This window comes from Chaetomium globosum, genomic scaffold, assembly GCF_000143365.1.
Source record: "Chaetomium globosum CBS 148.51 scaffold_7 genomic scaffold, whole genome shotgun sequence".
Lineage (NCBI taxonomy): Eukaryota > Fungi > Ascomycota > Sordariomycetes > Sordariales > Chaetomiaceae > Chaetomium > Chaetomium globosum.
The window spans coordinates 2,524,754-2,547,434 of record NT_165982.1 but is presented as its reverse complement, the minus strand read 5'-3'; the positions used below and the strand labels follow the sequence as shown (position 1 = coordinate 2,547,434).

The 22,681-nt window shown below is 55.8% G+C and overlaps 7 protein-coding genes across 7 annotated transcripts in view; 4 read left to right on the top strand and 3 right to left on the bottom strand.

The window, feature by feature from the left end:
• Positions 1-115: 115 nt before the first annotated feature.
• Positions 116-500, bottom strand: CHGG_10380 (uncharacterized protein; the record flags this gene model as incomplete). The annotated part of the gene is made up of 2 exons (XM_001228306.1): positions 116-319; positions 381-500. 2 exons carry the CDS (start codon positions 498-500, stop codon positions 116-118), a joined length of 324 nt encoding a protein of 107 aa, XP_001228307.1.
• Positions 501-2,950: 2,450 nt separating this feature from the next.
• On the bottom strand, positions 2,951-6,167 carry CHGG_10379 (uncharacterized protein; the record flags this gene model as incomplete). Its single annotated transcript, XM_001228305.1, has 3 exons — positions 2,951-3,931; positions 4,028-5,718; positions 5,870-6,167. The coding sequence occupies 3 exons, from the start codon at positions 6,165-6,167 to the stop codon at positions 2,951-2,953; spliced, it is 2,970 nt and encodes a 989-aa protein (XP_001228306.1).
• Positions 6,168-8,203: 2,036 nt separating this feature from the next.
• CHGG_10378 (uncharacterized protein) lies at positions 8,204-9,493 on the top strand (the record flags this gene model as incomplete). The annotated part of the gene is made up of 2 exons (XM_001228304.1): positions 8,204-8,898; positions 8,971-9,493. The coding sequence occupies 2 exons, from the start codon at positions 8,204-8,206 to the stop codon at positions 9,491-9,493; spliced, it is 1,218 nt and encodes a 405-aa protein (XP_001228305.1).
• An 856-nt stretch (positions 9,494-10,349) lies between these two features.
• CHGG_10377 (uncharacterized protein) lies at positions 10,350-12,109 on the top strand (the record flags this gene model as incomplete). Its single annotated transcript, XM_001228303.1, has 6 exons — positions 10,350-10,945; positions 11,017-11,044; positions 11,359-11,427; positions 11,631-11,792; positions 11,857-11,869; positions 11,925-12,109. The coding sequence occupies 6 exons, from the start codon at positions 10,350-10,352 to the stop codon at positions 12,107-12,109; spliced, it is 1,053 nt and encodes a 350-aa protein (XP_001228304.1).
• A 917-nt stretch (positions 12,110-13,026) lies between these two features.
• CHGG_10376 (uncharacterized protein) lies at positions 13,027-14,155 on the top strand (the record flags this gene model as incomplete). Its single annotated transcript, XM_001228302.1, has 4 exons — positions 13,027-13,037; positions 13,415-13,696; positions 13,778-13,859; positions 13,949-14,155. The coding sequence occupies 4 exons, from the start codon at positions 13,027-13,029 to the stop codon at positions 14,153-14,155; spliced, it is 582 nt and encodes a 193-aa protein (XP_001228303.1).
• Positions 14,156-14,491: 336 nt separating this feature from the next.
• On the bottom strand, positions 14,492-15,778 carry CHGG_10375 (uncharacterized protein; the record flags this gene model as incomplete). Its single annotated transcript, XM_001228301.1, has 3 exons — positions 14,492-15,080; positions 15,202-15,671; positions 15,743-15,778. The coding sequence occupies 3 exons, from the start codon at positions 15,776-15,778 to the stop codon at positions 14,492-14,494; spliced, it is 1,095 nt and encodes a 364-aa protein (XP_001228302.1).
• A 4,774-nt stretch (positions 15,779-20,552) lies between these two features.
• The window catches only part of CHGG_10374 (uncharacterized protein), a gene marked incomplete at both ends in the record, with an annotated part of 6,698 nt that continues 4,569 nt past the window's right edge, over positions 20,553-22,681 (top strand). Inside the window, 6 exons of the mRNA XM_001228300.1 lie at positions 20,553-20,800; positions 20,853-20,893; positions 20,948-21,619; positions 21,674-22,380; positions 22,499-22,545; positions 22,595-22,613. Coding sequence (XP_001228301.1) covers positions 20,553-20,800; positions 20,853-20,893; positions 20,948-21,619; positions 21,674-22,380; positions 22,499-22,545; positions 22,595-22,613 — 1,734 coding nt within the window. The remainder of the gene's footprint in view (positions 20,801-20,852; positions 20,894-20,947; positions 21,620-21,673; positions 22,381-22,498; positions 22,546-22,594; positions 22,614-22,681) is intronic.

The window sequence follows — 22,681 nt, the reverse complement described above, 5'->3', positions numbered from 1 at the left end:
GGCGACGAGGAATGAGGATGATCCAGATCCCAGTGGAGGGCCGATGTGTAGAGGATGGTGGCCCCAGGAGCCGCCAGACAGGACGCCGAAGGCGAGGAGGATGTGGGGAAAGCAATCACCCAGAAGACGTAACTTGCCCAGAAGATTTTGCGGATCGCGCCGCTGCGTACGAGCTGATTGAATTGCGGACGGGGTCCCAGGCTAGGTCAGAGGCCATGGCATAGTAAGCGATGAGGCCGGTGAAGTTGGCGATGATGAAGAGGTAGTGGAAGAACCGCTCGCCATTCTTGGCGCGGAACTTCAAGGCAAAGTAGCCGAGCTGGAACAAGTTAGTATTTCACACGCCTGCTCAGGCTTGTGTTGATGTTTGTGCGGCTTACGAGGGAGAAGCCAAAGATGGCCGTGACAGCAAACAGCCAGTTGGAGCCATTGGTCGATAGCTGCTGATCACCCGCCGGTGGGTTGGTTCTCAAGGCGTCATTACGAGGAAACAGTGCCATGATTGCTGATTCTTAATCCTGTCAGGAGTCGAAAGTTGTAGTTTTGGGTGGATGAGAGACAAGAGGGATGAAGTACAGATACCCAGCCAGGTATGAAGGCCAGTTAATGGGAGATGATCAGATGGATATAAAAGGGATCAGTTTCTGATTCATGGAGGGGAGGGGCACTGTCTTATAGCCGTATCACGCTACCCAGCATCGGTCTGATGTCTCTTAATGCGACACAGCACGCAAGGGAGCCAAGGAGGGGGCCCGAGAGCGCCAGCATCTCCCGGGGAAAGCGAAGCGGCTCGAACTCCGATGGCTCCGAACTCTAGCCCTTACCAAGCCGGAAATCGTGTAGGTAGGAGACTAAGCGAGTCCTCGAACTGGGAAGTACCCTTCCATTCCGAGCCTTCACCTCCAGCCGGTAGATGAACTAATGGACTAGAACACTCACCCGCGGCAGCCACTGGCAACTGTACTCCCCATCCCCCCTCCATGCACAATCCCGTGTCCTAACGCCTCGACGACGAACCTCTTTACCAAACCACGAACATGGGTCTTCCAAGGTACAGTCCCACTTACGCCCTATGGAGCCTTGACGTCTAGACTGTCGTGACTTGTCATGCATACCGCACTTGCACAGAGCCACAGAGCCACAGAGCCCCGCACCATAACGACTGGCCCGCCCGAAATGGCACGATGTCCGGGGATTCGCCCTGATGAGCCAATGGGCCATGACGATCGCGGGCCGATGCTTGGCATACGTTGATGCGAGCGAGCTTACACCGCACCACATGACATGAACGGTGGCTGTTTGGGTGGGTGCTGGATGGCTGGCTGCATGAGATGAAAACGCAGAAAAGAATAGCTCCATAGCTGCATAGGTAAGAAGAAAGAAACGGCGGATCAACCGGAAACCTCGGGAGAGGGGGTGAGGTGGGCCGGTGGCGGCGCGCGTGATGATGAGTGACGATGTTGATGATGGTGGTGATGAATAAGGGCTCCCGATTTGAAAAGAGGCGATTTATTTCGAAGCAGATCGAATGTCGTGCTCCATATCGAGGACGCTCCGGACCACTTACACCGGAACGTGGCGATCGGGAAATAGCTGACCCCTAGTACGTACCTTGGCACTCCAACCCAAAGCAAGCCAAGCAGCCCAGCTTAGAGTAACAGACACCACTGTGTGAGCCCTTGTTTGCTTCCACCACAGAGGATTACACTAAGCCAGTGCCCGTCCCGTCCCTCCACCTCAACAAGTCACTCCATTTCGCCCATCGATGACTGCAACATACCGAAGCGAGCCAAGCCGATCGCCGAGCCAAGGGATCGCTAATGCCGGCACTCAACTTTTTGTCACTTCATTCTCGAGTCACACAAACTGACACTCTCCCAAGGAGGGGAGAATTGGGACGACCAGTCCCGACCAGTCCCGACCATTCCGTTCCCATCTTTTGACTGGCTCGAGGGCGGTGATCGCGTCACTTGCCATGCTGTCACGCCACCTCCCTTTATTACCTCGATTTACCAAGGGTGTAGAAGAATGAGGGGGCACGAGGGCAAGAAAGAGCTTCTGGTTAGGTAATGCGAGGCGGCATGGCAAGCCAGGGTAGCTCCGAGCTCTCCTATTGGCGAGGGCAGATGAATACTGGGCATTCGGGCTCGAGCTCGCCCCCCGAATTCCCGAATGATGTCCAGATTTTGTGCTGCTGAGCTGTGATGACCAGGGAAAATAGGGAAGAGAAGAGAAAGAGAAAAATAACTGGAGTGAAGATGTCCAAGATATTAAGCAGTCTCGCCGTATACAAAGCACCAAGAATAATTTGTAGTCAAAACACCCCGTCGCAAAGTATAAGACGCCGGCGGCAAACAATCCGCTTAACATAGACATGGCAAAATGGCCACTTTCCAGTGCTCTACCAATGTAGACCAATGTAGACCAATGCCAAGGGATGTCACACCACCTCATGGCTCGCGCCCGCACCCCTTCAGTAACCGTGTATACCCGGGCCACAGACGTGCCAATATCGCCGTGGACGTCGGTGCCCGAGACAAGAACGAGGTAGAGGCGGACGATCCCGGCACGTCCGGGTGCTCCCACATCATATCCCTTTCCTCTCATCCCATCGCTAAAAAAAAAAAAAAAGAATTGTGAGGCAAACCCGCGCTACCGTGGTTGTATGTACCATCCCATCCATCCATTCATTTGTCTGCCGTGATGCCCAGCCAGCCAGCCCCGACTGTCAAGCGCCTTTCCCAACCTGTAAATACCCAGTGATTATCATGTATACACTGTAACCGTCCATACATACTCCCAACCCACGCATAACCCGCATATCCATGTTGAACCACAAAAAAAAGAAGAAACCTCAGACACGCGGTCGGGCCAGCTGAACGGTACTCACCGTCTGTAAGCGCGGTATGTATATGGATCCGGGACCAGAAAAATGTAGGCGCCTGCCGCTCTACACAGTCGGGGTCTTCATCTGGCCCACGGCCGCCCTGGCCCGTTCCCGGACGCCCAAGTCCACATCCCCCACCTCCAAGCCCTGCAGCTTGGCCAGGAACCCGAGCTGCTCCAGCGCCGAGACGCGTTGCGTGCAGGGTTCGAAGTCGTTTTCGTCCTCGGCCCAACACAGGTTGATGAAGAGCTGGCAAAGCGCGCGCCGAACGTTGGCATCTTTGCTGTTGAAGTGCCCGCCCAGGAGCTTGACGAGCTCCGTCTGGGCGATGACCAACTGCCGGTACGCCGGAGGGCCCGCCGCGATGTGGACGAGAATGTACGCCACGTTCTCGACGATGCGCGCCTGCGGGTAGAGCACCAGCGCGTCGCGCCCGGTCCCACGCCCGGACGAGGCCCGCCGCCCGACCGCGCCCACCACGCGCACCTTGAGCCTGTCCGCCAGGATGGAGAACAGTCGATCCTGGTCTAGCTCTGTGAACAGGTAGTCGACCATCTCCAGTAGGCCGGTCGACGTGGAAATCGTGAGAAAGTTGCGGATGAACCCGAGGGCTTGTTCCCGAATCGCGAGGCGGTCAGCCCGGGCCTTGCGAGCGGGGTTGAGCTCCGCGTCGTGGAGGGCTTCAAGTTTGGCGGCAGCTTGTCGCAGGCGCGCCGAGCTAGAGACTTGCGGGGTGTGGATTTGGGCGGCCCAGACCCACTCGTTGTGTGCGCCATCGTCCTCTCCGCCAAGCGTTTCCTTGTCCATGTCTTCGTCGTCGTCGTCGTCAACGGCCGCTCGCTGTCCTGGCCGCGACCGTGTCCGGACTCCTTCTCCTTCGGACGTGTCATCGTCGCTGATGAGTTGGACGAGCCACCCCGACCCCAGCGTATCTAAACACGGCTTCCTAATGTTATTGTCCATTTCGAGTACTAGGTGCTTGAGTGCCCAAAGCGCGTTTATTTGCAAGCCGGCGTTGAGTGAGTGCGTATGCTTGCACAACGTCTGAACCACATTTGATGAAAGCAGTGCCTGCCCCTGTTAGTGCCATGCCCTGAGACAAGATCACAAGGTGAAAAAAAGGAAAAAGTAGAAACTTACCGCCGCGACAGGGCTGTGGCTGGTAACTACATTGATGACTGCGCCGGAAGCAGCAATCTGGACTTCGGTGTCGGGATGGTTGAGCAACTTATTGATTGGCTTTCCGACATCGTGGTCCTTCATCGTGGTCCGTACGATCTTGGGCGACCGCGCGAGCGCCCTGATAGCGTGGCATGCTGCCATGAGGACGGAATTGGGGTTGTGGCCATACGCTGAGGGCCCGCCGGCATTTCCATCTTCAGGTCCCTTTTCTGAGGATGATTGTTCCCTGGGGTTTTTTGGCTTGCCGGGGTTTGGACAGAGTGACTCCACAATGTACGAAACGGCATCTGCGTCGACGAGCGCCTCCCGATATTCATTGCTCAGTGTGGCCATTGCCGCCACAAGTTTCAGGGCGCTTTCCCGCGTGTTTATTTTGTGACCATATGCAGGCACCCGGCCAGGCGGTCCGAGCCGGCAGGAAGCTGGGGTTCCTTCGGCATCCGCACCTCGGTCAGGCTTACTTGACCACTGCTGAGGGGGGCAGCTCACTGGCTGGGGTTTGTACGAATCCTTCAAGAGCTTAACGGCCATCTTAGGCACTCCGCATTCGCGTGCCGCCCGCTGCAGAGTTTCGCTCTCCCCAACAAGCCGAGCTAGAACATCCGGAGCCCGCTCTTGAATTTCCCAACGCCTGGCCACGTCAGGCCCCACGGTAGCGGACTGCTGGACAGAGGCGGGGCTTTCCTCATCATGCTCCTTCATCAGCTGCCCCAGGAGCGGAACAACGAGCACTGCGAGCATTTGTTCGCGTTCCGGACACGCAAACCCAGCCTTGAACAGCGATGTCACTAGGGAAGCAGCCATGACTCTCTCGAGACCCTGGGTTGACAGAGCAAGACGAATAAGCCATGGGATAAGAGGGCTTTCAGGCTCATCAGCCTCCTCATCCTCGTCAGCCGTATCGGGACGGCCCACGCCCACCCCGGTAAACTTGAACGTCGACCCCTGGCTGCTGCTGGCGGCGAGATCTTCCCGGGATGAGGAGAAGCCCAGCGGTGGATAGTCGCTGAAACCTCTCGATTGAGACCTGGCCTGAGGGATAGGAACCGCGGGAAGCAAGAGGTCCATTGCTTGGGGCCCCCTAGGCCGGATGGTGCCAAACCCGCTCATCTCAAGCGCATACCAGGCTGCTTTCGACTCCGGAGCGAGAGGTATACCTCCAACCGAAGAGAAGACCGCCACGATGGCCGGAGAACATAGCAACAGGTATGAGCGGAAACGCGAGTTGGCGATGATGGTGGATAGGGCCTGGAGCGTCAGGGCCAGGTCGGCACCAGGAGGTGCAGGAGCCGGGATCAGACCTGCTAGTCCGTCGTTGCGCCCGGCTATTTCTGCTCCTGGAATAACCTCCCCCCTCTCAACAACGAAACTTGCCAGCATCGTAGCTAGCGCATCCATAACACCGGAGTCAGCCAGGGCGTTTTGGTGTGTCGGAGTCTTGCATAAGCTGCTGATTAGGCTCGCCACTAAGCGTTTTTGTTCCTGTACCACGCCATCTCTTGACTCTTGAGAGAGAATGTCATAAAAAGCGGCAAGTGAGCTGGTAGAAAACAACGCATCCGACAAGTTTGTTGTATCTTCGGCACCGGGGGTCGCAAGCCGGGTGGCTTCTGTGATGTTCTTGAAAGTCCGTAGGGCCGTCAACACGACTTGCGGAGGGTTGTTTCGCAAGTATAAAAACGGAATGATCGTCGCGACTATGCCGACGGCATGCAACGGAGCAAGGAACGCAGCACCGCCTGGACTAGGTTAATACCGTGGACTTGTCCTCCATAACCGGCCGATCTGTGGTGCACTCACCGTATGCGAAGCTGGCAACGAGCTGTAAAGATAACAGCCTCACGGTAGCCTCTTCCGAGAGCCCCGCGGACTGCCCTGTCCGACTGCGTTCCTTGCCACTCGAGCTTCTCGGCGAGATGCCATTGTTCTGGAGAATCTTGACAAGCAACTCCAGCACGCCGTTTTGTATCCACTGTTCTTTCCGTTGGGAGTGCCCGATTATCTCATCCCTCAACGCGCGAAGAGCGGTCGCTTGTTCCGAGTAACTCCTCGCGACTTGTATTTGTGTCAGAAGTGGTGGACTTTGGACTCTAGCCATAGCGTTGGGCAGTGCTCTGTCGCGACTGTTGATACTTCGTAGGGCCGAACCGCTCGTTCCAAGAGAACCGCCAATACTGATATGCTGGGGCGGAGGGATATGCAAAATCCCGGTGGCGGGAACGTTCCGGCTTAATCTTCAATCGTCGAAAACGGGGAGATGGTGATCGTGATGGCTCAGTATTGGCCCGTTGTGTCTCTGCTTCCGGCTAGTTCCGTATTACCGTTTGTTCGAAGAGTTGATAGTGATTGCAGTTGTCGACTGTGCGTGCGTATTGTATGGAAGGAAGGTAGGGTCAGATTAGTGTGATGGATAAGCTACCTAGGTAACAACATAAGTTGGTTATCACCAAGATGTCATTTTGATAACATGTCGATTCGATGCCACGAGTGGATGGTGGATGTACTTCGTCCTCTAGAGAATCGATTGACAGGATGCAGGATCAAATGGCGAGTTCTTGCCCCACCCGAGCTGCATGGAGCCGCGGGAAGGCTGCTTGGGCTCCCTGGCTCCTGTCGAACATCCGCTCAGACGATTCCAGGCTGGGTCTGAGCTTTTTGCCCAGCAATTTTTACTTCCATCCGACACTCATCAATGGGTGCCCAGTCAGCCACTCCAAGATGGCAAAGAAATTCGCACATACCCGACTTGGCACTTTGTACGAAGTACCTACACATCATGGAAGGTTGAGATAGCAGAAGCAACCTCAAAGGCTGGTCCAATTAGGTAGTCAACACGTTACCCACCCGAAAGCAGCTCATAGGAAACCGCGGTTTTCTATCTATCGGGTTATTTGGGCCCTTTTTATCCCTTCTTTTTTTATTCGTTTTGGCTTCTGTTTCTTCGAGTCCTTGCTATTTTATTTGAAGTCGTCTCTTTTTTTTAGGCCAGGTTTCTTGGCCGCAAGATGTTGATGTTCCATTGCACTACAACTCGCACGTGGGCGGTCCTATGACAGGATGACCTGGGCCGTTTGGATAAAAGATTAGCTCACGACTGGCCACGGGTCTGTGAATTGCCATTTCCAGACACCGACTCCCTCTTCAGCATGGTATAATTGACCGGTGGGCTCCAAACACATCCGCTGACAGCGTAGAGTTCTAATCAATCTGAGCCAAACATTCGCCCCTTGTTGTTCTCTCAGTTCCACAACCGGCCCTGGAAGAGGGCCACATGGTATCCGGGTCCTTGCCGTCCACCGCTTCATGCCCTGGTCCGCTGTCACGTTATTGCCAAGCCCGCCTCCTGGCTTGAAGTCTCGGCTGTCGCCAATCGCTGAGGCGCAAAGACATCGCGCCGCCTTCATGGCTCCCGGCGACTCGGTGTCCCTCGCATACCAACGTGATCCGTATGGTCGGTCCCTTTCGCTCGGCCCACTGGGCGTCCAAGCAATTGCTGGTTGAGTAACGAAATTGGGCTCTTGTCGGTGTCCTACCACACCTTTGCACCGACCCAGAACGCTGGTGCAGGGCCGAGGCCGTAGTATATAGCGATGCAGTAGCGCCCCTCGAAGCCAGACAGATTGATCCCCCATTATTGATTGTTCTTGTTCATCTATTCCGATTCAAAGACAACGTCACAATAGGCCTTTCGGTAGCACGGCTTCCTGCACACCCCAGACCTGCAGGCCTGCAAACCCCGCTGTTGCGGAAAGACATCCGGATACCACAACAGGAATTCAGTTCGCCACCTCACTGTGTCTGTCATTGTTCCCGTCCAGTGACCCCTACGAAGTAAAAGACTGCGCAACGCCTGGGAAACCCGATTCCACGGCAGCGGTCAAATTTTGTTTGCCTCTCATCAGCGTGTTAGTTTCGGGCTAGCCTGTGCTGGTTCCGGACACCGAGCAAGCACACCGGTCAGTGCGACTTGCTTTGTGGGGAGCCCGAAGATTCGAACCTGGAAGCACGTTCATAGTGGGCCAATCTCGCCAAACGCCCCACCATCTCCGGCTAGGCTTGCCGCACAAGGACTTCTCACCAACTTCTTCTGTTGTTTTAAGCTTTCCAGGAGGGGAGATTCTGGAGGTTGGGATGATGTTGGCACGGTCTCCCGTTCCCACAACAAACCCAGCCAATGCATCTCCTCAAAGCAGCTTCCACAGCTTCCACTATGCCCCTGCGCCCTCGCCGCGATACTCTTCTCCCCGGGTTCCGGCCGTCGCCAAATCTCGCCGGTCGTTGTCCAACTCTTCCGCGCCCGCAATAATACCGCCCCACGCCTCGCAGCCGAATCGATATGTAGCCGTCGATGCTGCGACTCAGTACTCGCCGATGGAGCCTATGGACTACGCCACTGGCGCATTGCTCCCGCGAGTACCACCCACCACCACCTCCGACTGCCATTCATCCAAGGCGCAGAAAACAATGGCCGCCCCCGAGGAGCGGCCCGACGTCGCCGTGCAGCCACGGGCGAAGCCCGTCAAACCAGTGCCTTCCGGCCCGAAGCAGCGTATTGAAGCGCCGTCTCTCCCGACCTCTCCGTCTAAGCGGAGAAACTCGCAAGGGCCTGGGAGCATAAGCGCCTTAGCGACCGATCCGTTACAAAACCCCTCAACACTCGCCAAGCGGGTGAAACCCGACACAGCACCCCCCAAAGTCCTGCCATTGCGATATGAGCTATGCGCGGTCGAGGACGTGGTAGTCCTTATTGCGCATATGCTCGGCGAACTTATAGAGACCAACGATTCACTTGCCCTAAAATCAGGGCACCTCACTAGATTTCATTCCCGGTATGCGTCCCCCAACCCCCGCCTCGTCTCCCACGGTTTCAACACGACGCAGCCGCACTGACTTGATTCTAGAACGGCCCCGGGGATATCAGTACCTGACTACCTTCACCGCCTTGCGAAGCACGCAACTCTCACACCACCCCTCCTTCTCTCAATGGTCTATTACATCGACCGCTTGTGCGCGCTGTACCCCGATTTTACCATAAACACACTTACCGTCCACCGATTCCTCATTACTGCCGCCACCGTTGCGGCCAAGGGGTTGTCGGACGCCTTCTGGAACAATTCGACCTATGCCAGAGTTGGGGGAGTCAAGGTCGCCGAGCTAAAAATGCTAGAGCTCGAGTTCCTACACCGGGTCGACTGGAAGATTGTGCCCAACCCGGAAGTCCTAGTTGCGTATTACGCGGGGCTTGTCGAGCGATGCCCGGGCTACTGCCTCGAAGGGCCGGAGAACAGCGACGATGTTGGAGACAGCGACGCTTTGGATGATAGTGACGAACTGGATGACGACGATATTACCGAAGGAGGCCAAACGGCGTCTTCAGGGGATGGGATAGCAGGATCAGCTGGCACCGGCGGAGGTCATTCCTAGCAGCGCATGGCCCTGGGCGCTAGAAACCCCTGGTGATTCGATTATTTTGAGGCCGGCGTGGGACACCGGGATTGTGGAACATTTTGCATGGATGAGGGGGTTTAACATGGAGATACCGAGCGGCGTTTGGTTGGAATTACCTTGAAAGTTGGGTCTCAAAAAGGAGACCTGCGACGTTGGCATTAGCAACATACCCATGAGGGACCTATAGGAATACAAGTTTTCGACTGGATATGTGCGTAAGTCTGGGAGTGATGCCGTCATAGCAGCCCATTTTCTGTGCGGTTTGCCTCTAAATCGTCAACCATGTTTCTCCTAGTTTACCGCTTCTCGAAAACTGTCGGTTTTCCCCCACGAGAGTAACATGTGGTATTTCCTCAGAATTAACTACCTACGCACACACGGCTCCTTAATACTCGGAAGCTGGGCAAGACAATAGGGACTACGAAGTACCTCTATTACATTTCGAAATGCTGAAGCTGGGTTGTAAAATCACCGCCCGAAGGTAGGCGCATAAGTGAATAAGCACCTCGGCATGAATAACGAGCACACCATTTATATGAGTTAGGGCTTCCGAGTCCGAGGATGTAGCACTCTGGAACCGAGCTCTCCTCATTCCGTGAAGCCCAAGAGAACCGGTGCAAAAGCTCCGTCTTGGTGGTGGGGCAAGTCCATTGTCCAAGCCCCTGTCAAAACAGGCCGAGTGCGAGGGTGGGTCAAAAGCCAAGACCAGAAACAGCGACCGTCAAACGCTTGGCACATCAGCTTCTTCGAACCTTGGGTGGCTTCAAGCTTCCGATCCGTCCACAACCCTCCTAACCCGCGCCGAACAATCACCCACGCGCCGAAGGAAGCAATGAGACTCCCGGCACTCATATCCGCCTTTCTGGCTGGCGCCGCGACGATCGCTCTGGCCAGCGAGGAATCAACCCGCACAGCAGCAATCTACATCCAGCCCTTAGCCAACCCGTCCACACCTCCTGCTCTCCTCGCCGAGATTGCCATCCCCGACATCGACTCCCCATCATCATCGGCAACACCCAATTCGCAAGAAGGAGACGACGACACCCCCGCAGCAGTCGAAGTGCTCTCCTACTCCGCGCCGGAGCTACCCGACGACGACGACGAAGGCAACAACAACAACCTCGTGCGCATCGGCATCTACTCCCCCTCCGCCGGCGCCTGGGTGTCCTCCACCTCGGTCGCATCGACGGCCAACTTCGCCAAGGGCTACGCGCCGCACTTTGCGGTGACGGTCGACGGCGACGGCGCCTACGTGGGCGTGGTCTGCCGCGGCGTGGCCATCGACGCCGGCGTCACGCGCGACTTTGGCCCCCAGGTCGTCGTGCTGCGCACCGCGCCCGGCGCCCAGCCCGCGCTGGGCAAGCCGGTGGTGTTGAGCCCCGAGGGGAGGAAGGTGCCGGAGGGGGGGGAGAAGAGCTTTTTGCAGAAGTGAGTTGCTGAGTACTTTTTTTGGTTCGTTGTCGGCTGTTGTTTGGAGCGTGCTAACCTGGTGGGAATAGGTACTGGTGGGTGTTGGCTATTGGCGTGGTATTATCACTTTCTGGAGGCGGAGACCAGAAATAATAGATTTGGGACTGTTAATGGTATCTGGCTTGCTGTTTCCTTTTCATGCCGTTCGTGCAAGTTGTGTATGATGCGATGTGCCAGATGGGTCTTTCTATCTCCTCTGATCCCTTTCTGTTTCCGTTGAGCTGCAGCACTTAGGTTTCCATTCTCCCCTTTCTCGCAACGGCCGATCCGTTCCTGCCGCCACCCTTCTTCATCCCCGACATTTTTGGATTGCCCTTCATCAGCTTGCTCAAGCGCTTGCGCAGTTTGTCTCAACTCAGGACCCCTGACAGCTGGTTGCTACTGGTTACGGGCCGCTAAGTTTGGGCCCACAATTCTCAAGCTTGAACAGCAGGGCAACTGTGGGTCAGAATTTCAGAAGGCTCGTCTAACACGGCCTTCACCCTCCTTCCTCCCTTCGATCGACTTTCCTTTTCTTCCCTTTCCTCGTCTCGCAACCCAAACCCGACCCCGCCTCAACTTTCTCGGTCGCCTTTTCACAATCGTAGCGATCAATCTGAACAATATCTGAAAACTTGCATCAACCGCAACTATGAGCGCTCAGAACTCCACCGACCCCATGGGCGCCACCAACCCCGAGAACGGCGGTGCGACCGCGACCGATCTCAAGGGCAAGGGCCGCGCTCCGGCTGCCCAGGAGCCCGTCGAGGATACTTCCATGGCCGAGGATGACGACGACGATGATGACGAGGAGGACCCCGAGGAGGTGAGCGCGCTTCAAGAACCGTCGCCACATGGTAGCTCGTTAATCACTAACAATGTTTACACAGGAACCCGAGGCTGGTATGCCCAACCGTTCACCGATCATTTTTACGTGCCGCACCTAACCTCTCTATAGCTGACGACGACAACATGGAGGAGATCGACCTCGACAACGTCATTGGCCGCCGCACGCGCGGCAAGGTTATCGACTTCGCTAATGCCGCTCAGGAGAACCCGGCTGATGACGACGATGAGGAGGACGACGATGACTTTGTCGAGGATGACAACAAGATGGATGACAGCAAGATGGACGAGGACTAGGATTCTCGGGCTCAGAATGTCCAGGCTCTGGCTCAGAACGTTAAGCATCTGGCTCAGGCTGTCGAGGCCCTGGCTCAGAATGTCGAGACCTCGACTCATGGTTTAGTTCAGAGCGTTGAGACCCCGGCTCAGGATGTCGAGAAACCTAAGACCGAGTAAAGATGACGACGAATGTATGAGATAATGACTGGTTATGGCTCGGCTTTTATCATGCTGGATACTCGATTGCCATTTGGCTGGTTCGAGAGGAGGCGTTAGTTATGGCCGGCCTATTAGCCCACTTAACGTCAACTTAAGGTTGCTTTCCTTGTGTGCGAACAGGCGTTCGCAATGAACTAGCTGCTTTCATGATTATTTGTGGTTACGATAGTTGCGTCGGCAAGTAGAGCACTTGAGCCTAAGAATGTTCCCGACTTTCCAGTTTACTTGCTGTGCCCCGTGCATCGTAGTCCCTCGGCGATTTTTCCAAGACATGCAACCCTGGTCTGAACTGCCGCTCGTCAGTCGCGCGGCCCACACTGCGTTCAGCTCCTTATGTTGTTCTGCTGGTTACTCGACCGAGCCTCAAATTAAACAGATGCAGACAGGGGCTCGACGTAATGATTGGCGGCAAGGTTTCGAAGTCGGATTTTCGTCCCTTTCCACAGAAATCCAAACGCAGCGTTGCCTTGCCCCTGTGTAGCTTGGGAGGCTTCCCGGCAATTGGCCAATCTAGATGCACCAAATTCTTGACACTTGGACAGTTGGACAAAGGCGCAGAACACTTAAACTGGGCTTGTGACCGAGTCCACATCACCCTGACACCACAAAAGCTTCCGGACTTCGCCTCTTGTTCGCCGGATCGTGTATTTGCCAAAGCGCCATGCGGAAGGCCGCACTTTGACATAACACCATTCCTCTTTTCCGACTCGTACAAAATGGCTTCGAGGTGAGTTTCATGATTTTAGTTCAGGGTCTTGCTTGGCCTCGCTCGTCATCCGTCGATCTCGCCGTTTGGTATCCATATTGGGCCGCAGGGTGTTGGCGCACGACACCACGATACTGCACCAAAACGAGTCCTCGTTGCGCCAGCACACACCCATCGCACCCACACATTCCCACCACTTCACAACCATCGCCATTTCAATATCCAGCGCCAAAATCATGGCCACCGACAACCTGCCTCCTCGTCCGCCGCTTCCCGCCCCATGCCCGCTTGCAAACACACACCCTCGAACACCCACCCTCTACAACCCCATCTGAACCCCCCATCACCCAACTCGTAACCTAGCACAACATCACTAACCTCACCAACCCCACCCCCAGGTTCGGCTCCTCCTCCCTGCACCAGCGCGACTCGCGCAGCGACCTCTTCAAGGGCTACACCGGCGGCGCCGCCAGCCGGACAGTCAGCGCCAGCCCCAGCCGCCAGCAACAGCAACCACAACAGTTTGGAAACGGCGGCGTCGGCGGCTACGGGTATGGCGGGTACCAGCCGGGTGGTGGTAGTGGTGGCTCCGGGCCCGGTGGGAGCGTCGGCGCCAGCGGGAGCAGCCATCTAGGGGTTGCGGGGGGCGGCGGGTATCGGCCAGCGACGCCGAATCGGAAGTAGGTTTCTCTATACTTGGTGTTGGGCTGCTTTCTGGGTTGGTGGCGGGGGACTGACTGATACCACAGGGGCCAATACAGCGACGCGGTGCTCAACGAGCTCGAGAGCCAGAATGATCAGCAGGTGGACGGGATTTTGGGGAAGGTTCGGTTGCTGAAGGATGTGAGTTTATTTCCCTCTATACAAGCGGGGTACAGCCCATGCCGGGCATGGATGGCATGACGCCGAGCTGACTTTGTTGCGCAACGCAGATGACGGTGGCGATTGGCGATGAGATCCGCGACTCGTCGGCCCTGGCGGAAAAGATGAACGATGGCTTCGACCAGACACGGCTGCGGCTGGGCCGGACCATGAACAGGATGATGGTTATGGCGGAGCGGACGGGCGTGGGCTGGAGGGTGTGGCTTGCGTTCTTCGCGGCGGTCATCTTCTTGTTTGTTTACGTCTGGCTGTTCTAGAGCAAAGGTTGGGGGGGCCGCGAGGCTTGGTTAGAGTCGGTCGCTTTCTACGCCGGGAGGCGGGTTGTGCATTGGTGCCTGGAGTTTGGGAAGCATGCCTATCTTGGCTTGGTTTGTTTGGGAATACGACTGCTGTCATGATGTTGTTGTACCGACACTTGCATGCGGACTATGACGGGCGGGAAGTTGGTTTGATACATATGTTGTAATGCTGAACATGAATTTTTGTCTTCCTCAACCGTTTTCAAAGTACAAATAACCACACCCAACGCCTAACAATGCTGGTATCATGGCTTCCTATAACCGACATCCGCCCCATCCTCGCATATTCTAACACTAGTAATTACCCCCCCGCATTTGCGGACTGCTTCCCATCATACTGCTGCCGTCTCTCGATAAAAGCCCACTGATGTCGAGACTCGATCTTGGCGCACCACTCCGCCGGAGGCTAGTCCTATCGCGGTGCGCCCGTGAACTCCGAGCGTAGCTAATGTCGTGACCATCATCCTCGCTGTCGAGCGAGGCCTCGGAGTCGGTATGCTCATAGCCACCTTCTGCCTCGGGGATGTCGCCGTCCAAGTCCGCGTCCATGTCCATGTCGTGGCCAGCTCCACCCGATACCCGCCCCTGCGATCCCAGTTGTGGGTTTGGGCCACCACGGACGAGGTCCTCTTCATCTAGCATTTGACTTCGTTCCTCCTCGCTGGGCTCCTCATCGAAATCGAAAATATCGTCGGACCGTCTCAGGTTGGCATCACTCTGCTCCGTGATCTGGCGCATGCGCACCTCCCTCGCGTGGATGCGGGCAATCTCCTGCCGACGTTCAAGCTCCCCCTCACTCAACTCCTCCTGCTCTTCCTCATCCTCCTCATCATTATCCTCATAATCTTCCTCCTCTTCGTCCTCCTCCTCCTCCTCCCTCCTCCTCATCATCGCTCGGATCATACCCAAACCCCATCCCAGCATCTTCATCCGGAATATCCGCATCCAGATCCCTCCCCCCATCCACCCCATCATCATCCATAACCTCATCCTCCACCTCCAACCCACCCTCTCCACCCACCGCCGCCGCCGCGGCCTCCGCCTCAGCATCCGCCAGCTCCTGCACCAGCATCTCGCGGCGCATCGCCTCGGCGTGCTCCTCGGCCTCGCGCCGCTCCTCGCGCATCTGGAACAGCGTCTTGGACACCCCGACCGGCTTCAGCCACGTGCTGCCCAGGTTGCTCACCGCCGTCCGCCGCCGCTCCATCAGCTGCTCCTCCGCCTGCAGCCGGCCCAGCACGGAGCGCTCGATTCGTTGTGCCGCGGCGCTGGCCGAGTGGCCGTTATTGCCCTGGCGCGCGCCGCCGGCGGTTGTTGTGGGCGGGGCGGGGGTGTTCTGGGTGGGGTTGGGGGTGGTGGTGGTGGGTGCGGTGTTGGTGGTTGGGTTGGTGCCGTCGATGGGGCTGTGGTGGGAGGGGTCGAGGAGGTAGAGGGAGGAGGGGTTGCGGCGGGAGGTGTACCAGAGGGAGTGGGACTGGGGTTTGGTTGGGGTTAGTGGTGGTTTTGGAGAGGTGGACGTGGAGTGGGCGGTGCCTGTTTACTTACGTCCCGCGGGGTGAGGTCTGGGAGCATGGAGAACATGGTTGTGGTGTTTTATTATTGAGGATGTGATTCAACGAAGGTTGTGTTTCGCAGTTTCGAGGGTTCCAGGCTTGCAATCGCAGAATCGCTACGAACGGTAGAATCGGCTATGAACGGCATCGGGGATTGGCAGCCATCGCGGTGTTGTTCTTGTTGGTCGGCAAGCTTAACCTGCTTGCGCAAGTTCCGTGATCTCGCGTGTCCTGAGAGAACCCGACATGGAAGTTATCCACTGGAGTGGAAGCTCCCATTATCCCATGTCTCGGCATCTGAGCCTTCCCCACAAAACAAAACGGCCTTGTCAATACAGTCCGTGCGCAAACAGGGATCGTCCGCACTTCAATCTCAGATCTGGGGTTCGATGGCCCAAAGACCTCCCCACATGTGCTTCCCCATTGTCAGTTTAAGCTGTCGAAACAGCGGCTTTGGCCACTCATATGTCATATATTTAATTTGGTACGCCATTGTGGGTTGTCAGATGTGGCCGGCTTTGATATTGAGCCCGATGTGCTGAAATTGACAACGAGCGACAAGATACCTGAACTAGATGATCCTCTTGCTCGTCATTCTGTTCAGGTTCTCGAAGGATAATATACCCAACTGCGTGGTTGTTTTGGTATCCTAAGCGAGGCGATAGATTGCTCGTGTAGCTCCCGCTGCCGGTGCGGTACGCATGTCTTGCTTCCCCGAGCTTGACTGACCGATGCGGCAGGTTGAATCTCTCAACCTACGACAACAGAGACACTTTCCCATGGCTCGCGGAGCTGATTTGAGAATGGGAGTTATTGTGAGGTAATTCCGCAATCAACCCCTTGCAGTGGTGGCGCACTGCCCTGAGTCCATTGACACGTCGTCTCGGACACTTCCCTGCCTGCATCTCTCAACTTGTCATCCTGCTGGGCGAGGTGCATTATGGCCCGCCAGTTTTCGTGCCCACCCATGCGAATGGATCCAGCCTCGGAATTTCTCGGAGGAACATCAAAGACGCAAGCCTGAGCAAGGCGCCCACTGCGCTGGCCGGTTTCAAGGGTTTACCTAATTCTCAGCAAATCTGCGGCCTATTATTACGTCTGTCTCCTGTTGTTGACTGGCTGGAAGATCTTCAAATTTGGTGTTGTTCGATTTCTGCTGCACATGATCAACCTTTGAGCCCAATGCGGCCGGGCATGGTGGAGCCGACGCTGGTCTCCGTAAGGATAACTCGGTGACGAGAGGCTGCCGGTACACATTCGGGACAAGAGACACAAAATCACGCCGTGGGAGCAAAAAGTGCCGATGACATCTGATGTTCAAAAGCCAAGCCGGGGGACGGTTATGTTGATGCATTCGTGCAGACACCCACGACGCCCCCACGAATAGAAGCAGAGTGGAGCGCCGTCTGGTCTCTTGCTCCCCACATCCATGACGCGAATTACAATCCGAGATCGATGAAAGAGAAGCCATCGGTCATTTCTTGACACAGGATTCAATCATTCTGTCTATACAAGATGCCCCAAAGCATGTATGTAAATGTGTTCGGCCCGCTGTCAGGGTAGCGTACCCCACCAAATTCCATGAGGCTGTTTCTTGTGCTTGGTACAGCTTCGGGTTGGAGCTGGGTCAACCATGAAGGCTCGCGATTCTGTCCCCACTGCACCCTGCAGCGCCACCCCGTGCTTGGATAGGCTGGGCATTGATAAGTGGATGCAAGATAAGCAGCAAGGCTGGGAATAGGGCATCTAATTGGCGCATTCGTTTCAGAAATTCTTTTGACAACACCATTCTTCGCGGCTTGCTAATACCTTCGGCTCACAGTTGTAAAATTGTAAGAAGTTTGGCCCAACAACCCTGTTTCCCCATTGCGAGGCATGAGGCGGCGGACACCACACGGGATCCTCCGATGCCCGCCGTTTTCGGTGGTGTCCCAAGGAGAAGCGACAATACGAAAACCGCCGGGTCTCCAAGTCATTCTAAACAGCAACTTTGCCCGAGTCGATGTCATGGTCTCGCCAATCACATCGTAGTTACAGGTCGCTTTTCTCTGCTCTCCTCCAAATCCTTTGAATCCACGTCGTGGACTAGGGAGGTACCTCGGCCGGGTGTTTCTCAACTGGGGGCGACGCAGGCACCGCTCTCCAAACCCCATCCCGGGCCGACGTCCAGCGACATCGGCTGGCAGCCTTAGCAAAACGATGCATCTGATTGGATTACACGACGGTGGAAAGCCGACGTCCAACTTTTGACCCCGGTTACTAACAGGGATCTGGATGCTGCTGTCGTATGCAGCCGATGCTTGGATCTCACGCTAGCCTCTTTTAGACACTTGAGGTTGCAACCTCGTGTGGGGTACGTTTGTGGAAGCTGGGCACTTCAAGTTCACCCTCGAGACTCCTCATCAAACCTGAACGAAGTGTAACTCCAACTTCCGTTGAGAGAATTATCAGGAATGGGGAATGGGGAGCTGAGGGGTTTTCTTGCGGTATCAATAATTGGATAATGCGTTTGCCGAGTCGAGAGAATAGTTCCCATACTCGAGGGCTCCGGGTGGTAATGCTGCTTCCGTGTCTGGCAAGGCCGCCATCATCCAACGGACCCAATTCTCCTTTTCCTACATGTATCATGGCATTAATATTGTTTGTTTTCACACGGCTCTATGAGATACCATCCAGTGATCTTGGAAAGCGAGGTTGCGACCAAAACATTAGACAAACGGGCAAACAATCCGCGTGGCTGCATTGATTAACAACAGCACTGGATGAAAACCCAATCCAACCGTCGGAACGGACCGGGACCCCACGAGGTTCCCTACCTACCTACCCAAGCATGTGAGTTTCTTTCCATTCACTACTTTGGTAGCCACCGGTCTTCCATCTTCCCCTGCATTTCACGCTTCGCCTTGGCCATTCCTACTCCGCTCTCGTTACCTAGCCCAATTAACGCTGAGCCAAGCATACCCGACAGGAAATCTGCCCAGGCATTCGCTCTCATCTCACATTCGCTAGGTATATCACACCACCTGGGCTAGGATCAGCTGCCGTGACTGCCAACTCTAGTTCGGACCGGACGCTGGTACATAAAAGCAGAGTCGCCACCACTCCTCCCAGTTGTCATTCCCCCCTCCCTCCTCTCTTTCTCTTTCGTGAAGTCTCATCTCACCAATCCGGCACCGACCTCTCGCTTTACCCGAGTCTGCCATAACAAAAAGCGTACAAGCGACTCTGGTCGAGAGTTGCCATCAAGCAAATTGGTAAGTTCCAGGTCGTTAAACGTTCCTCCCTACTACCACCCACAAACACCATGCTCTCGCCAAAGGAGGAGATGCGATTCGAGCGACCCGAATAGTCCAGTACCTGCGTGGACTTCCCCGGAATAGCTTGAAGAACGAAACACGTCGACAAACCACCCCTCCGGGTAGTCGTCGTCCAACCACTCAGCGAGAGACAAGTCCTCATTCTGGCCGACTTTACTGCCGTCCCGCGAATTCAAGTCCCACGGTCAAACCAGTGAACGGAGGACACAGCACAAACAAATGGCTAGCACTTCCCCGTCTCGACAAGTGCTCCGACCATGACAGCAAGCACACGGCCCGAACCCGACCACCCGACGCACAACCTAAGCGATTCACCGAAACCGCAGACGTATTTTTCTGCCTGGTGTTCCGGATCGGGCCAGAAACGATGCTGGATTGGCATGTGCTCAGCTCGGCCGTTTGGTGGGGGTTGGCCGCCCCCACTCCCACTCACCAAATGCCCCTCCGATTCCCCGGTTCTTGGCTTCACCCCGAACCCCTCATTCGACGCTGTCGACGACTTGCCGCACAGCATCTTGCCAGATAGCCAGCAATTGTGCAATATCGACGATGCCACATTGCCACAACCTCATTGCATACATTGCATATGGCACCGCGGATCTGGGCTTTTAGCACCCTATCAGCGGACTCCCCCGCTCGCATGGGCGCGATAAGGCACCGAACAACGCTTGTACGTCATCCCGCGTCGAATTTGGGGGTAATGTGAGTGGGCACACCCAGAATTGGTTGGCTGCAGCGGCTCTCGCATTGCATCACAGTCGGGGTTTGATCCGCAACGCAAGGCTATCTATCAGCAGCCCTCGAACTGGGTGGGTGTGTCTGCAGCAGCAATGCTACGGCTTGGCGATAATACTACACGCGAGCTAGAACAACAGACGAAGACGACCTTGCATTTCCACTTCAAGTTGCGGCAATTGCAGCCCACGGTGTCTCAAGAGGCCCCATCGGGAACGGTCAGAGGGACCTGATGAAAGCACTTCATTTTCTGTCTGCGAATGGGCACCAGAGCGGATCAACTGCTGGCAGGCTTCAAGCCTACCACAGTAACTCTTGGTTTATTCATGGGGTTACTGCCGGCCCAGTGGATATCCACCCAATATCGGCCCCTGCACGAATGATATCGGCAATCAACCATGTCCTACAACGACTGCGCTTTAACGTCCTGATCCCTTTCAAGCCGCCGCAATCTTGGTCTTCTCCCCTTCTGCGTGACCGGAAACTTTGGTTCTCCCCCGGAACTTTAACCCATTGGGGATCCGCACGTCATTGTGGCCCAGCACCGACCCGGATCATATCACACCTGATTTGACTAGATGCTTTTCAGAGATTAGAGCTAACTTTCGCCTTCGTATTTCTAGACCGTCTCGCTGTTCTCAATAACCTCGATTCCCACATTTTTACACCCAACTTTGGCCACAATAACTAAGGCCATCCGAATACCTCTCCGACTTTCCCGTGCGGGCATTACCAAGTAGTTTGCCTAGCATGGGTGCCATCAAGGTCACTGAGGATTTCGATGACCGACAACTCCATATTGACGCCGAAAAAGAGGAATACCATCCTTATGAGTACCAGACGGAGAACAATGACTCCTGGGCGGGTGCTCTCCCGGTGAAGCAGTACGTCCCCTCTTTCGCCGCACCACCTGTTCCTGGTAGGGCGATCACTCACTCTTGTAGGGGATTGTACGACCCATCTCTTGAGAAAGATGCTTGCGGTGTCGGTTTTGCCTGGTAAGCACTTGATGTATCGGCCCGCAAGAGTTATCGCACTAACAACCCGAAGCCATATCAAGGGCAAGCCGAGCCACAAGATCGTCAGCGATGGTAGGCCTTTTTCCCTTTCCTATGCGGCAAAATGCTAACTCAGCATTCACCCAGCGCGAAACCTCCTTTGCAACATGACCCATCGCGGTGCGGTGGGATCCGACGCACGGGATGGCGACGGCGCGGGTGTCATGACCTCCATTCCTCACAAGTTCTTCATCAAAAATTTCGAGCGAGAAGAAGGAATCAAGCTCCCCCCTCTGGGCCAGTATGCTGTGGGAAACTTGTTCTTCAAGCCCGACCAGGAGACGGTGCACGAGTGCAAGCGGCAGTTGGAAGATATTGCCGAGTCTTTGGGCTTGAGGGTCCTGGGGTGGCGAGAGCCCCCCGTGGATTCTTCTCTTCTTGGTCCTGCTGCCCTTTCACGGGAGCCTACCGTGCTTCAACCCTTCGTCGTACTGCAGTCTGCATATGGCCCGGGCAACGCTCCCGAGGTGACGGACCCAGAGAAATTTGATGAGAGGCGCTTTGAGAGGCAGCTTTATGTCCTCCGAAAGCGAGCCACTCACACTGTGGGGCTCCAGAACTGGTTCTACATCTGCTCCCTGTCCAACAAGAACATTGTCTACAAGGGGCAGTTGGCGCCGGTTCAGGTCTACCAATACTACCATGATTTGGTGAATGCCGATTATGAGGCTCATTTTGCCCTCGTGCACTCGCGCTTCTCCACCAATACGTTCCCTTCTTGGGATCGTGCCCAACCTCTACGATGGGCCGCTCACAACGGTAAGTAGTAGATCTGACTAGGCAAGAACCAGTAGATGCTAACCCTTTTGTTAGGCGAGATCAACACGCTCCGTGGCAACAAGAACTGGATGCGCGCCCGTGAAGGCGTGATGCGATCCGACATCTTCGGCGATGAGCTCGAGATGCTCTACCCCGTAGTCGAGGACGGCGGTTCCGATTCGGCCGCTTTTGACAACGTGCTAGAGCTGCTCACCATCAACGGCGTCCTCTCTCTCCCTGAGGCCGTCATGCTGATGGTTCCCGAAGCATGGCAAGGGAACGCGCTGATGGATCCCAAGAAGGCTGCTTTTTACGAGTGGGCTGCTTGCCAGATGGAACCTTGGGACGGTCCTGCGCTCTTCACTTTTGCCGATGGCCGTTTCGGCGGCGCCTACCTTGACCGTAACGGTCTCCGACCATGCCGTTTCTATGTCATGGACGACGACCGCCTCATCTGCGCTTCAGAGGTTGGCACCATCCCTGTGGACCCTGAGAGGATTGTGCAGAAGGGCCGCTTGCAGCCCGGCCGCATGCTTCTGGTTGACACGCAAGCTGGCCGCATCATCGATGACACTGAGCTGAAGGCCGCTGTCTCGAGCCGCCATGATTTTAGGGCTTGGCTCGACGAGGGTTTGATCACGATGCCTACTGTTCTCAACAAGGTGTTGGAGAACAAGACCATCGATCTGGCCGCGAAGCCGAGCGATACGAAGCTACAGGAGGATCCTTTGCTCCAAGCCTTCGGTTATACGTTTGAGCAGGTGAGCCTACTGCTTGCGCCCATGGCTTCCGACGAAAAGGAGGCGCTCGGTTCATGGGCAACGACGCGCACCTGGCGTGCTTGTCGGATGCTCCTAAGCTGCTCTACGAGTACTTCAGGCAGCTGTTCGCGCACGTCACGGAACTCGACCCATCGACCCCCATTCGTGAGTCTATAGACATGGTCCTTGGGACTTGCTATTGTTGGCCCTCAAGGAAATCCTCCTTGGAAAATGTATGCATCGCAGTGCGGTCGGCTACTCTTGGCTTTCCCCATCCTTTTCCACCGGATGAGTTAACTGA